Here is a 15018-nt window from a genome sequence, read left to right as displayed (position 1 = left end):
TATCAACATTCTTTGCATAAGATAATAGAATTAAAATAGAACTGCGTTACTTGTGGTGTCCAACTTGCTGGCGATGGTGAGTGAGATCAGTGGTTTAGATCTCAACCCAGTCGACTAAAGGATTTAGATCATTGGATACCCAGTCTTTCAATGCATCTTCGTAGCCGGGATGGGCATTCACGAAAAACTTCCCCTCTTTCAGTCCTTCAATTAATATTTTAGCATTTGTCTCTGGGGAAGTGCCATGGGCGATCATGACTTGAGCCAGTCCCTGATGAAATTCAGCGGTCGCTTTCCCAGAAAGTTCTTTGATGGATTCTGTGTATGAGATATCGGGCAACAGTAGCGATACAGAAAGCCCACGTGGCTTGAGGCTGACAGCCAGACATTGTGCAAGGGACACGTCCGCAGCTTTGCATAAACAATACGCCGCCAGATTTGCTGATACCAATGGTTGAGGGTTGATGCCGTTGGGAGATGCGGTCACTGCGATATGACCGTCACCACGTTCAAGCATCGCTGGTAAGAACGCTCTTACAACCCGGAGATAGCCGAAGACATTGACGTTCATCTGTTCCTGAGCATCATCAATGTCAATGTCAAGTATTCCCCCCGATCTGAGCATAACTGCATTGTTATGTATTGGGTCTGGTGCACCAAGATTTTTTATAACCCAAGCTGCGAATCGATGAACTTCTTCGTCCAGAGCAATGTCGACCTTATATGCATGGGCGTCGTAGCCACTGGCTCGAAGCTGAGATACCGTTGCTTGTTGTTCTGCCATATTGATGTCTGCTAATACAACACGCGGGCCTTGACGAGCGTATTCTATGGCTGCAGCTCGCCCTATACCGCGAGCTGCACCAGTGACGACAATAATCTTGCTCTTAAACTCCATGTTACTAGATGAGTGTGATTTTCATCTGACTGAGTTCTTAAAGCTAAGTATTGATTTCGCGTTAATCTGCTGTGCTAGTAAACACTATGCTCTGCTACATTGGCTAGATCAGATCTAAAGTACAACTTTGCGAGGCCCTCGGCACTTTCGATATCGGCGAAGTTTGGGACTTCCGACGGAGTGCTTTTGGTGAGGTCAGTCAGGACTCGACAGGTAGGGGTAGCCATTCAGTGTAGGTCTGTAGCGGCAATGCCCTCGGGCGGATACAAGTCTGGGCCTGCCTCAGTCGGATATAGATGTAGGGGGATCCGCTCGGAATAGGTATCGTTGACGACCTCGGTGCTCTCGAGTAATGTCAATGGCTCCAAGCAAGTGGGGCTGAGTTATTCAGAACAATGAATAGTCCAACACGGGACCAAGAGTACGCACCGAGCCCGAAACCTCTCCTTTTTGTTTTCGGGCTCCTAAAAGACACCGAGCGGCTGTAGCAGGATGCAACCCATTGTGGGTTGCTATGGGATTTGCTCCAGAGTCTGCGTGAAGTGGAGCCAATCCAGAGGGGCCTCGGTAAATCATGAACTTCCTCGTTACAGGTATCAGAACCTCGTCATGAAGGCTATGATTCTCACAGTTATCAATCTTCGAGTGAAAGTTTTAACCGCCAAGGCCGCTCTACTGTTTCACGATAGTCACACCAGAAGGCTCGTAATTACTACTCCTGGGTCGAGACGTCAGAGAAATGATTTACAAATCGCCTTACGACGATATCGACATCCCGAAATGTAACATTCTATCATACTTATTCCCGAAGGAGAAGGCTCCTTCCTCAACACCTCTCTGGGTTGATGCCAAGTTCCCCAGCAACAAGTTATCGCCGGCTGATATGTTGCTCTGGGTGAAGAGATTTGCTCTGGGGCTGGACAACTTGGGGATTAGAAAGAATGCCGCCATTATGGTGTTTACGCCAAACCACCTCTTTGTTCCGGTGATATATCTCGGGGCCGCAGGTTCCAAAAGATATTACTCTGGTGCCAACCCAGCCTACAACGCTGACGAACTTGCTTATCAGATGACAATCGTCAAGGCCGCGATGATTCTGGTCCATCCGAGTCTCTTGAAAACTGCAATGGCTGCTGCCATCAAAGCTGGAGTGTCAATGACGAGGATTTTTCTTTTCTCAGCACATGTCTGTGCTGCGCAAGATGGTGTTCGGGATTGGACAACTTTCCTTGCTTCGCATCAGGACGCTGCTTCCTGGGATTGGGACGAGCTTGGTGATAGAGCTGAGACGCAGATAGCGACCATCAATTTCTCCAGTGGAACGACAGGCTTACCCAAGGGGGTATGTACCAGCCACTACAACCTCGTGTCAAATGCATCTCAAGTCCTTTGTGGGATGTTCGATGCGGCGCCAGAAACCGAAATTGGAAACAATGAAAGATGGCTTGCTGCCCTGCCTCTTTATCATGCTTTCTCTCAGCTATACACTATCAATATCGCTTGCCGACTCGGAATCCCAGTGTACATCATGGAGAGATTCAATCTTACTTCATTCCTGGAATACATTCAGAGGTTCAAGATCACTACGATCCAGACAGTGCCACCCGTAATGGCCTTGATTGGTAAAAGTCCCGACACTATCAAGTTCGACCTGAGCAGTCTAAAAAATGTCATGGTAGGCGCAGCACCGATATCACTAGAACTACAGTCCGACCTGGTTAAGCGATTTGGGTTTTGCATCTCCCGCGGCTGGGGAATGACGGAAACTACTTGCGTCGGTACGAAGCTACCGATCAACAGGGTCTACACTCATAACAGTATAGGCTACCTACTTCCAAATACAGAAGCCATGATTGTTGATGACAGGGACCAGGAGATTGAAACGGGCCCCGGCGAGCTCTGGGTACGTGGCCCTCAGATGATGTTGGGCTATTGGAATAATGAAACGGCAACGACAGAAACTTATGCCTCGGGCGGATGGCTGAAGACTGGTGATATAGTCACTACCAAGGACGACCTATGGTGGATTGTGGATCGGAAGAAAGAGCTGATCAAGGTCAATGGCTTGCAGGTAGCACCCGCCGAGCTTGAAGCCGTCCTGCTTCAACACGAGTTAATTGTGGATGCGGCCATAGTGGGACTGTCGGTTGATGGGAATGAGTATCCTCGAGGATAAGTTGTGGCGCATCCCGACGCTCACCGTCAAGGATTGACAGAAGAGGGTATCATGAGTTACGTGGCTCAAAAGGTGGCCAAACACAAGCAGTTGAGAGGTGGAGTGCAGTTCAAGGAAACGATTCCGAGGCTTCTGAGTGGCAAAATTATGCGAGGCGTCGTCAAAGGATGGGCAAAAGCAGATGCAAAACTCTTCCAACAGCGACGTAGTTGCCTGTGATGTGGTTATCGATTCGAACGGGGACAAAAGCCAAGAGAGAAGCAAGTCCCAGTCGCTTTCAAGCTAAAGATCAGTAAAGTTATGAAAGAATAAAGTCAATGAGCATCTATGTTAGGTCTGGGGAGCAAGTCTCTTGCTCTAGCTGTTGCATTACTTGTTCTACTGCTGCATCAACAGCCACATCTACCTATCCTGCATATCTTTCACCAGAACGTTCTCACTCATCCCCGTGGTAAAGCTCTTTTTACGTGCTCCGAGAGAATGCGATTCTGCAGAGAGCCAAGGGAGACCATATTTAGACAGTATTGTCGGGCAAGCTATAGCGCTCGCCAATTTCTCGCCTCTTCTTGATTCTCTTGACCTCCTCGTCGTTCAATCCTTCTTCGCCGCTTGGACGAACCTTGGCCAATATCTCCGCAGCCCATACATCAGCATCAATTTCTGTGCCGATTGGATTCATGCTGAATAATGGCCCTTTCATAAATGCGTCGGCGCCTTCCTTAGTATCAAAGTTATCGACCTGAAGTTCGACTTTATTGCCATCGGGATCGCGGTAATAGATGCTTGTTGTAGGCCCATGGTTGATAGTCCAGACCGGCTCCCACGCCTTCGACTTGAGCGACGTATAGACTTGTGCCAACTCTGTGAGAGTGGCATAGGTAAAGGCCAAATGATCGACTTCTGCGTTCAGGACACCCTTCGTCTTTGGAACATGCTGGGGACTGGCAAAAATGGCGATGCGGTGATGTTCTTCATCGTAACGCAGGAAAGTAATATTGGCGGTCTTATGGACAACTTCTGCCCCCAGTAGATCAATGTACCATTGACTCATTTCCTCGTAATGGTCCATGGTGGTACGGAGAACAGCATGCGCAAAAGTTGTGGGACTTGGGTGCGGCTTGGAAGTCGGCTTGGTGGCGCCGTTCACAACACTGTCCGTAATCATCATGGACAATCAGTTCAGTGTCAGCAGGTGTGTCCTGGTGTGAATAGTGCCGGTGATCTAGGCTTATTGCTTATATTTGAAGGAATCGGCGACGCTTTTGCTCAAGAGAAGTCAGTTTATCTGTCTAAACGATTGCTGCAGGACCCGCACAATTAGTCACTCGTCAAGATTTCCTTCCATCGGCATTTGGCCCGGAGGCCAACAGTGCCGGCCGGTGTTCGGTGCTTGTCAAGTGCAACAAGCTTTTGTGTTCTTTCTATTCCAATTTGTCACTGAGAGTCTGGAAAACAAAGACCGCCCTTGATTCGGCATGGCCATTCTGGAATTTGGTGCAATCGTGCACTTCACTTCGGCTTGTCTCATTTTTCCGAACTCCGGCGCTAGTGAAGGGTAGCCCCCGGATCTGGGGAAGGCGGGGACAAGACTGGAGGTCCAGGTCCAGTATCATGCGTCCAAAGCTCTGCTCCACGTTAAATCAGTTCTTCGCTTGTTACCCGAGAATGGCTGACTCAGGGGTGTGTCTACCGGGGCTTCGGAGCCGGAAAAAGGACATAAAATGGCCCATCCACCTCGCAAGTTCTACTGAATGCGAAGTTCGCATTGAGTCAGTCAACATCGCAGTGGTCACTGTACGGAGGTCTAATCGCGGCCTATAAACATGTCTAAGAATATTGAGATTGAGCAAGCCCAGGTCGAAAGGTTGGGAGCAGCCACCGGCATTTCTGAGCCTGCTGTGGACCACTCCAGGGAGGATGAAAAGGTTACTGCTGGCTCTATCCTCACCGTGATTGTAAGTTTGTGTAATTGCGAGAAGAATGGGAATAAAGAAGCTCACCTTGTTACCTTCAGGCCATCGTCTTTGTCTACATGGCTCATATGCTCCAAATCAACGGAGCAGGCTTTCTGGGACAAACTATCACTTCTGACATAGGCGGCCACGACAAGGCTGCGTGGCTGACAATCATTGTCGCTTTATATCCTACAGTCGCCGGGCCTCCAATCTCGCAAATCGCTGACTTCTGGGGTCGGAAGTGGTTGGTCGTCATCACGGCACTCATCAGCGTTGTCGGTTGTATCATCATGAGTCGTTCAAATTCCATTGGCATGATACTAGGCGCTTCAGTGGTCGCCGGCGCCTCGCCTGGGTGTCAATCGATCTTGCACGCTGTTCCATCCGAGGTACTTCCACGCAAATTTCGACCATGGGCGCAGACAGCTGTTATTCTTGCGGCGGGTATCGGAGCCATTATCGGTCTGTATGTTGCTGGTGCCATGGTCAAGACGAACCCTTCCGGATGGCGAGGCTACTTCTACCTGCTCGCAGGCATATATTTTATCGGCGCCTTACTGGTGGCCACTTTCTATCGACCACAAATGCGGCAAGAGCAGAGGCTGAGTCTTTCCGAAAAGTTATCTGACTTGGATATTCCTGCGATTCTCCTCGTGATGACCTCTCTATTGACGTTCTGCGTCGGCCTAGGGTATTCCAACAATCCTTACCCATGGACCAGTGCTCGCGTTCTGGCGCCGTTCCTTGTCGGTGTTGCCAGCGCCATTGCTCTCGGCTGCTATACGGTGTTTTACAAAAAGCATGGCCTGTTCGACCACGACTTATACCAGTCTCGCAATTTCGCCATTGCGCAAGCAGGGGTCTTTGTTGAATCCCTCTCTTTCATTGCTGTAGCCAACTATTTTGGCTTCCAGTGCAGCTTCCTCTATGGACAGAACCTTTTCACCTCAGGACTTATCTACAGTATTGTCTACTATGCCTCAATCGTGACCACAATTCTTACAGGACTGTACTGCTCGCGGACGAAGAAAGTCCGACCACCTGCAGTGCTCGCATTTTTATGCTTCATAGTCTACTTCGTCCTCATGGCAACAACAACAGCTTCAACACCTGTTGCAAACCTGTGGGGCTATAACATTTTTATTGGCATGGGACTCGCCTTATCACTGAATCCTCTCGTTGTTGCCGCTCAACTTTCAATTCCCGCACGACTGATATCGACCGGGACTGGCTTGATCATTGCTACTAGAGCTCTCGGCGGCTCTGTCGGTCTGGCTATTTTCAATGCCTTGTTCAATTCGACAGTCCGTGACAATCTTGTGCCAAAGATACTCGCTGCTGTTCTTCCCTTGGGACTGCCAGAGGCTAGCCAACAAGAATTTGTTGTCGCTCTCACCACCAAGAACGAGGAAGTTCTGTCCAGGCTTCCAGGAGTCACACCAGCAATCGTGCAGGCCGGACTTCGAGGCATGCTGGACGCCTACACAATCGCTTTTCGGAACGTTTGGATTTGTGGCGGCTGCTTTAGTGTGGCTGCAGTTCTGAGTATGTTAAGAGATCCATGTTTCCGACCAATCTTAGCTAACCTCCCTGAAGTTGTGTTCTTTGTCAGAGATCCCAGTGATCAATTCACTGCACATGTCGATGCTCCTGTTGATAGAATCCACATCTTACACTACGGAAAAGAGCACCAAGGGTCGCTTGAAAAAACGGAGATTGTGCAACATGAGGCGTAGAATCTGGAAGGCCGCGCTGAGCGAGGAGGGGAGTAATCTAGCAATGTGGAGAACCCGGGTTTTGTGCCCAAACACACATGGTTCCGTCTATCCGTAGACAGCAGATGGTTCCGTCTAGCCGCAGACATTGGGTCCCATGCGCACCGAGTTTGTGCATGACTGGTTGTGCGATGAATGTCCCACACGCAGCCTTCCTTTGAATACAGTCACAGTGAGGGATTTCAGTATTTCGTGCTGTCACAGCATGGTGACTCTCCATGGGTTCTCCCCACTGGCAGCGCAGAAAACGTCTCATTCACTTTAAAGTATGAAGCAATGGTCTCACTAACCTAGTACTGTCTTCACTGCGATCTATTTCCATTACTTCACAGCGCGGACTCATAGAAGTATCGTGTCTCGCGAACCCTTCGACTTGGTTGTCAACGGTGAACACATCACTTGTGGGTCCGACGAGATTGGTTTGAGGCGAACCTTGCTGCGTGGAATGAGTTCAACTAAATGATTCTCTTATGCAAATATTGGGTAATAGATCACTGTCACTCGTGTCTCCGTATGAAACGTTGCAAAGTTGGGACGTTTACTTTGTACTATGAATATAATAGTGTGAATCCAGTATAGAAGGAATGACTGCAATAACATCTCACGATTTCTTGTCAGCGTTGACATACCGCCCTGACCTTGCCCGCCAAGATGACCACGAAGCAGCCTGCTTCACAGGAGAAAGAAGTTTGCATGCAGACCATGCTCGATCCTACCCCCGATGCGCCATCTCGCCGTCAAATTTTCTTTCAAGAACAACAACCTCCGGATCGTTTCCTTGACCGCGACGATGAGAGAACTCCCAATCGCCCTCGCGGCCGTCCTCTGAGCCGTCGAGATTCCATCAACAGCATCCGTTCAAGAAGTAATCAAATTTCCGGGATACCTATCGGGTTTAGAACTTTGTCGTTCAACGTCAGCGAGTCAAGAAGCCAGTACGACAAGGACGCATCCGCCGCGGGCGAGAAAAGAAAGGACAAAAAGCATACAAGCAAGGATTTTGCACAAGCAGACCAACATATGGTCAGCGCAGATGAGCTTTGTAACCGATATCGAGTGTCCCCGAATGTAGGGTTAAGTTCAGAAGCAGCTTCCAAGCGTCTACAGCAAGATGGGAAGAATATCCTGCCACGGCAGAAAACAAATTATTGGAAGAAATTGCTCGGCTATATCTTCGGTGGCTTTTGCTCGATTCTTTGGGTTGGTGTTATCATCTTCTTCATTTGCTGGAGACCACTGGGCGATCCAGATCCCGCGCCGTACAACCTTGGGCTCGCCGTGCTTGTCATCATCGTCATCCTTCTTCAGGCCAGCTTCTCGGCGTTCCAAGATTGGTCAACACATAAGACCATGAACTCTATTCTCGACATGCTGCCGTCGGATGCTTTTGCGCTTCGTGATGGCAATTACACGAAAGTTCAAACAAGCGATTTGGTCGTTGGAGACATCGTTCGGATAAGCATTGGCAATAAGGTTCCCGCAGACCTGCGCCTCATCAAAAATTCTGACGATGTTCGGTTCGACAGGTCCGCGTTGACGGGAGAAAGCGAGGAAATTGAAGGTGCAAGCGAAGCCACCGATGACAACTTCTTGGAAACTCGGAACATAGCATTACTAGGCACCATGGTCACCAATGGAAGCGCTATAGGACTTGTCATCTATACCGGACCCAACACGGTCATGGGGGCGATTGCCACAGCTACGTCTGAAATCAAAGAAGGGCCAACAGCCATACAACGCGAAATTGCGCGCTTCGTCAGAATCATTTGCTGCTTGACCGCTTTCCTCGCAACCTTGATCCTGTTTACATGGGTTGGTTGGTTGCGAGTGGATCACTTTGCATTCATGAACGTTGTCGCTATGTTGAACGATGTTATGGGGTGCGTTGTGGCCTTCATCCCGGAAGGTATGCCGGTTGGCGTGGCATTGACGTTGATGATGATTGCTCGCCGGATGAAAGCTGCCAACGTCTTGCCAAAAAGTCTCGCTACAGTCGAAACCCTGGGTTGCGTCCAAGTGATGTGCTCTGATAAGACTGGCACTCTAACTAAAAATCAAATGAGAGTCACAACTGTGGGATTCGTGGACCATTTAATGTCGGCGAGTGATGCCACAACGGTATTCAACGATAATGAAGAATCGCAACCCTTGAAAGCATTGCATAAAGCAGCTCACTTATGCAATGAAGCAACATTCGATCCTCTGTCTTTGGATAAGGTAAGTCACTCTCATTTGCATTGCATTACCAGTCGACCTTGCTGAAACCCCTCTGGCGCGTCCCATATTCATTGGATCCTGGCTGATTTTATCCTTCACATAGCCTCCCGAAGATCGTCTGACACAGGGCAATGCTACCGACGGCGCAATCTTACGTTTTGCAGAAGCAGCGCGGCCAGGCATCGAGGTACGCAATACTCATGCGAAATTGGCTGAAATTGCGTTCAATTCGAAAAATAAATTCATGGTCACGGTGCACAATCACTCTCAGGAACGGTGTTCTGAGAAACCCCCACACCTTATGCTGGTCAAGGGCGCACCCGATGTGCTCTTGCCGAAATGTACGAGTTACTGGTCCTATCAAGGTGGAAAAATCCTGGAGTTGGACGACACCGCCAGAGCGGATCTGATGGGGTGTCAGACAAAGATGTCTCGCAATGCAGAGCGTGTCATCTTGTTGTGTCAGAAAGAGCTCACACCTTCGAACGCAGTTGGTTCGAATGGCTTTGCACAAGAATTGCAAGGGTCTGCGATCCAGGATCTTACTGTCATAGGGATTGTTGGTATCTTCGATCCTCCTCGTCCGGAGGCTGCGGTCACGGTAGCGGCGTGCCGGAGGGCAGGTATTCGTTTTTTCATGATGACAGGGGACTTTGGGCTTACTGGCGCTGCCATCGCACGGCAAACAGGCATTTTCTCAGGAGAGCGCGACCCCGACAACTTTGACACCATCTTGCGCCGACGCCCCAGCGCCACCAAGCAGGAAATCTCCCCAGAAGTATTTAGCAACCAAAGTTTGCTATTGGAGGGAGACCAGATTAACAAACTTGAGGAAGGCGACTGGGACCTCACCTGTGCATACGAAGAAGTGGTATTCGGGCGATGCACTCCTGAGCACAAATTACGCATCGTCAAGGAGCTGAAGCATCGCGGATTCTCTACGGCGGTGACTGGGGATGGCGTCAATGACGCACCAGCCCTGAAGGCAGCAGACGTCGGTATTGCTATGGTTAATGGCAGCGACGTTTCGCTTGAAGCTGCGGATCTGGTGCTACTCGACCAGTTCAGTTCCATTGTCGATGGCATCAGACTTGGCCGACTTGTCTTTCAGAACTTGCAGAAGGTCATTGGCTACCTCTTACCAGCAGGTAGTTGGTCTGAGATCTGGCCAGTCTTGCTCAACGTCTTTTTTGGAGTTCCGTTGCCACTGTCGTCGTTCTTGATGATCATCATTTGCGTCTTCACGGATCTATTCTGCTCGCTGAGCCTGATCCTGGAAAAGGAAGAGTTTGATCTTCTGAGCTTACCACCCCGGGACCGGAAAAAAGAACATTTGATCAATCTGCGCATCTATGGACAATCATACCTTTTCATGGGCGTCATGGAAACCGTGATTGCTCACTCGATGTACTTCTTGTACTATTGGCGACATGCTAAGATTCCCATTGGGGACTTGTGGTTTGCCTTTGAGAAGTACTCGGCAGGCTTTCATGGCTACACTCAAGCCGAACTCACGCACTTCAATGTTACCGGCCAATCCGTCTATTTCATCACACTGGTGATTTTACAGTGGGGAAACATCTTGTCGATCCGCAACAAGAAGCTGTCGATCTTGCAGGCTGACCCTTTCCGCAAGCAGAGAAGGAACCCTTGGCTATTGGCCTCGGTAATGGTTTCTCTAGCCATAGCGATATTTGTGACACAAGAACCAGGCATTCAGAGCCTCTTCAACACTGCAAGTGCACCCCTCGAGTTTTGGTTCATACCATTGCCGCTGGCTCTGGGTATTCTTTCCATGGATGAGCTGAGAAAGTTGGCTGTGAGGATTTGGCCCCACGGGTTTCTTGCAAGGATTGCCTGGTAAACGACAGTTTTGAATTATGCTTCAAGGACATCAACTTGGATTATGGCATCTTTCATCCAACGATATGTATTATCGAGACAATGAGCTTGTCGCCCCTAAACAGCTGCTCAAGGGCTTCCACAGCACTGATAACTGCACGGAAGTGTTAATGGACTATCTAAAGGACGGCGAGGAGAGAAAAGAAGGGCGACTGATTCGTCACATTCATCATCAGCAGCTGAAATACTAGCTTTGCTACCTCCTGAATCGAACTTTTTGCATGTCTGCCACTTTAGGCACCTCATTGGCCGCTTGAAGCGCTACTTAATCCTATCAAGAAGTACGAGAGGGTTAAAACAACGGACCAAAGGCACTCCGCCAGCGATGGCTCGAAAGTCTGAGGGAATTGGGTCTCATTCCTTCCGATACTGTTCTTGTGCCTGAATTTCGGTCGATGAGGATGGCGCGCCCACCAAGACGTGGGGGCAGATGGCTCTCGAAGACTGGACAGAGTCTGCGTAGAAGATGCAGCAAATGCGGTCATGGTGGAAGGAAACGATTGGAATGTCGGCTGTCTAGTCGACTATCTCAAAAACACAAACGAATATAATGCTACGTTACGTGATGTTCATGTCTGACAACGGGGCCTAAGGAGGCCAATTTGAGGCATTGTCAATAACTCCTGAGGCGGACATGACGTCCCTCATATGCTCACTATATACTCCTATAGAATGAGATTTAGCAGTGTCCAACTAAGTCTGTCCGGCGGCACTGAGTAAGTCTATTTTAAATCCTCATATACACAGTACTACAAGGGCGAGTAGGGCACTCCGCATTGCTTAATGTCTTGTAGAAACTGATGCATACTTCCGAGAATGGGCGAATTGTAACCTGGTGGGTTCTCAAGCAGTCTTATACACAAGTCCAGAATACCGGGAATGTCATGTAGAGGTACGAAGGCTCCCCTTGAGTCCTGAATACATGGCATCCCTTCTCCTTGTTGAACAATTCTGCCAATGGGATCATGGAGATTGCCGGGAACGTTCAGAGAGACCAGAACAGAGCGGGCCAATGACGCCGGGGCCACTCCAGTAGTGGTGTCGGTGTCGACAAACAGACCGACGCTATAACACCATAGTACCAGAGCAGCCCGACAGACTGCTAAAGGCCACCAAATCGGCCTTAGGACGTGCGAGTCACTGCGCATGACAAGTTCGAGAACATTTCCTGCGTGTGCGATGGCTTTTCGCGCCATCGAATTCCGGACCCAGTGTCTGAGGCGTGGAAGGTAGAGCCTCCCTGTCTCGAAGCCCTCCTTTCCAGCAATCATCTGGATGTCGTCGAAGCAGATACATATCTCTAGCCACACCATCTGTGCCGTCAGATAGCATGGCAGTTCTTGGTCGGAGTTGGGATGTTGCTCAAAAACACGACTGGCCAAGGTATTCCACTTCAGGAGCATATTCTCAAATTCCTCCTGCTGGCGAAGAAGGAGGAAATTGCCGTCGTTGTAGACATCACTAGAAGATGCAAATCTTTCTTCAACGGGGATCCAGCGATGTGTCAGAGAGTATTGTGTGATCCGGGCCTGGATAGCTGAAAGCAGTAGACGCAACTGAAGTGGTGTTACTGAAATGTCCAATTGCAAGAAGTCGGGTCGCAAGAAGAGGACATGAAAGGTTGCTAGTGAAAGTGGACGAAGTATAGTGCTAGATTTTCCCTCTTCTGATGCCTCCAGAACCAGAGCTTCCCATTCCTCCTCGGTCTCTGCCAAGAAGAACGCGTCTGCCACCGGCATGGGACAACGAATTTTTGTGAAGTCAATTGAAGGTGTAACGCAGTAAAAGAGACTGATTTCCTGCTCAAGGATATACCATACTTGGCAAAATCTGCGACAATGGTGAGTGTAAGTTCGTTGTCTTCTCTCCGCTCATCTTACCTGCGCCTTCTTTCTGTGTCAATCCAGGAAGACCAAGATGCAAGGTTCGTTTCAAGGCTCTGGTTGCTGGAGGGGGGTATGGCGTCGTAGTAACCACGTCTCAGAAAGAACTATGACAATGGTTAGTTTTGATTCGTGATATAACATGTCATTGGCAGAACATACAGCACTAAATGTTCCCTGATATGCTTCTGCTAGCTCCATGTGTCTCTTGTTCCCAGACCAAGCATTATATACCACGTTCATGATCCATGCGGTGATCACCCACTTATCAATGAGGTGAGCTTCGTCCAGGGCAGCATTCTCCACGATGTTGTATCGCACCAGATAAGCGAGCTCAACAGAGAACGAACGGGCTTCCTCCACTGGAGCGAGCATGCAGCCGAGCGCCATGAGCGACGTGAAAAAGAGACCACTGTCTGCATAGGGCTCATCGCTGTCCCAGCTCGACTCAACCCAAGCGGTTGGATGTACGACCTGATAGAACGGACATAAGGTCTTCCGGCTGGTGTCCAGTAGATGTTGAATAGTCTTCAAGGGCGGGAAAAGATGAGGGATTTTCCTGCTAGTGTCCTTCTCGATCAATTTTGAGAGCATGGTGTATATCTTCGCGACGATAGCATCTCTCACAGGCTCAACAATCCTCGAAGGTGTAGACTCGGGCGGTTCATTTGATGAAAATGCAAAGTTCAATCGCTTCCAGATGGCTTGGCTCTGCAAAAATTGAATCAACTTCGGGATTTTGATCACCGGTCCAGCTCTGAAGGAGTAAATAAATGGGGATTGAGCATAAGGGCTGCTGGTAGTAACTGAATTAGACTTTGTCTTCGAGTCCGCCGGTTTCTCAGTCACGTCTTTTCCAGCCACGCCGAGATCTGCATTGTCGACAAGCGCTGAGCTTACATCTTGGTCGAATCTCCAGAAGAGCTGTGGATAGCCTTGCGTAGAATATGGACTATTCTCATCGAAAGCATTCAAATCATCCAAAGGCCATGTAGCATCTAAGGGAAAGAAGTACCTAGGACTCGGAAAGTTGAGATCGAACTCATTTGGAGGTGCCATTTCCTGCTCCTGTCCATTTTGGAAATTTGAATCGTCGTCGACATGAAGGCACAGCTGGTTTATATTATGATTAGGGCTCGATGGCATTGTAGCGACAGGTTTTTCGATTGTGTGGCCCCAACCGCTGGCCGAGGCGGGGTCTTGTTTATTTTGTGCTGTTGAGCGGGATATGGAAGGCGATATGCGATCGGCAGTAAACGCTGAAGTGGTATGACTTGAAGACAGATGGCGTCTTTTGCGAGAGACGTGAGGTCGGTTTAAGGTGCATTCCAATGACCGGTTTATGCACTGGTGGCAAGGCAATTGTCCGCTGCATCGGATCTTTGCTTTAGCACACCTGTCGCAGGCGACGGCTGTACGTGATTCCTTGAAGACAGACGATTGCTGAACTGCGTCATCCAAGTCCTGATTCATGACTGGGTTCCTCAGCAAGATCTCGCCGACAACCGGTTGATGAAGGGCTTGGTGCCGTTGAAGGACATCGCTGTAGAGAATGAACATTGGTGATGCCACAAGGAAAACATCAACGGAGTCTTACCTGCGCGTAAACTCTGAAGAGCAGTCTGTGCATTTGAAGCTACGGCGTTGGCCGTCTAGTAAGACAAGGGAGTCAGTATGTGGTCATCTCTTAACAGGTTTGGGGCAATTCGGCAATACGCTTCGACTGGTGCCGATTCAGATGCTCTTTGCGAGAGAAAGTTTGATCGCAGTGTTGGCAGCAATACCGTAGCCTTGGTTGAGGCGTCATTTCGCCAGCCAGCAGAGCTTGATCTAACAGTACAAGTCGTATGAATGTATGAAGGTTGGAAGTCATAAAGTACGAGAAACTACCCCTCTTAAACGCTCCAGATTACACTAACCTGAATGGAGACAAGTTTACATCCACATGCTCACGGTTCAGCCTCCTCACATCCTCCTCTCTGATTCACCTTACAAGATGCATGCTCTCAACAATGGTATATATGATTTTGCAGTTGCGGCCCAATGAGACGTGATGAAGACAATTAATGTCATGAAATGAAAGGTCGACCCTCTTGCTATCTGCCTCGTCAACAAGCCACAGATGGATGCATAAGACCCCAGGGGGATAACCAGCATTCATTCAGCAATGACATGCACTGAAGAGGCTCATTTGAAAAGCTATTGGTTACAC

At 49.2% G+C, this 15018-nt stretch overlaps 1 protein-coding gene across 1 annotated transcript; it reads right to left on the bottom strand.

Annotated features, from left to right (window-relative positions):
- Positions 1 to 11545: 11545 nt before the first annotated feature.
- Positions 11546 to 14032, bottom strand: PV06_09706 (uncharacterized protein). The gene is made up of 3 exons (XM_016411170.1): positions 12969 to 14032; positions 12804 to 12913; positions 11546 to 12753 (listed from the first exon to the last, which is right to left on the bottom strand). The coding sequence occupies exons 1-3, from the start codon at positions 13950 to 13952 to the stop codon at positions 11673 to 11675; spliced, it is 2175 nt and encodes a 724-aa protein (XP_016258977.1). The 5' UTR covers positions 13953 to 14032; the 3' UTR covers positions 11546 to 11672.
- Positions 14033 to 15018: the final 986 nt, after the last annotated feature.

This window comes from Exophiala oligosperma (genome assembly GCF_000835515.1).
Source record: "Exophiala oligosperma strain CBS 72588 unplaced genomic scaffold supercont1.10, whole genome shotgun sequence".
Taxonomy (NCBI): Eukaryota; Fungi; Ascomycota; class Eurotiomycetes; order Chaetothyriales; family Herpotrichiellaceae; genus Exophiala; species Exophiala oligosperma.
Note: the sequence above shows the minus strand (reverse complement) of the source record. Positions and strands in the feature narration are given on the sequence as shown.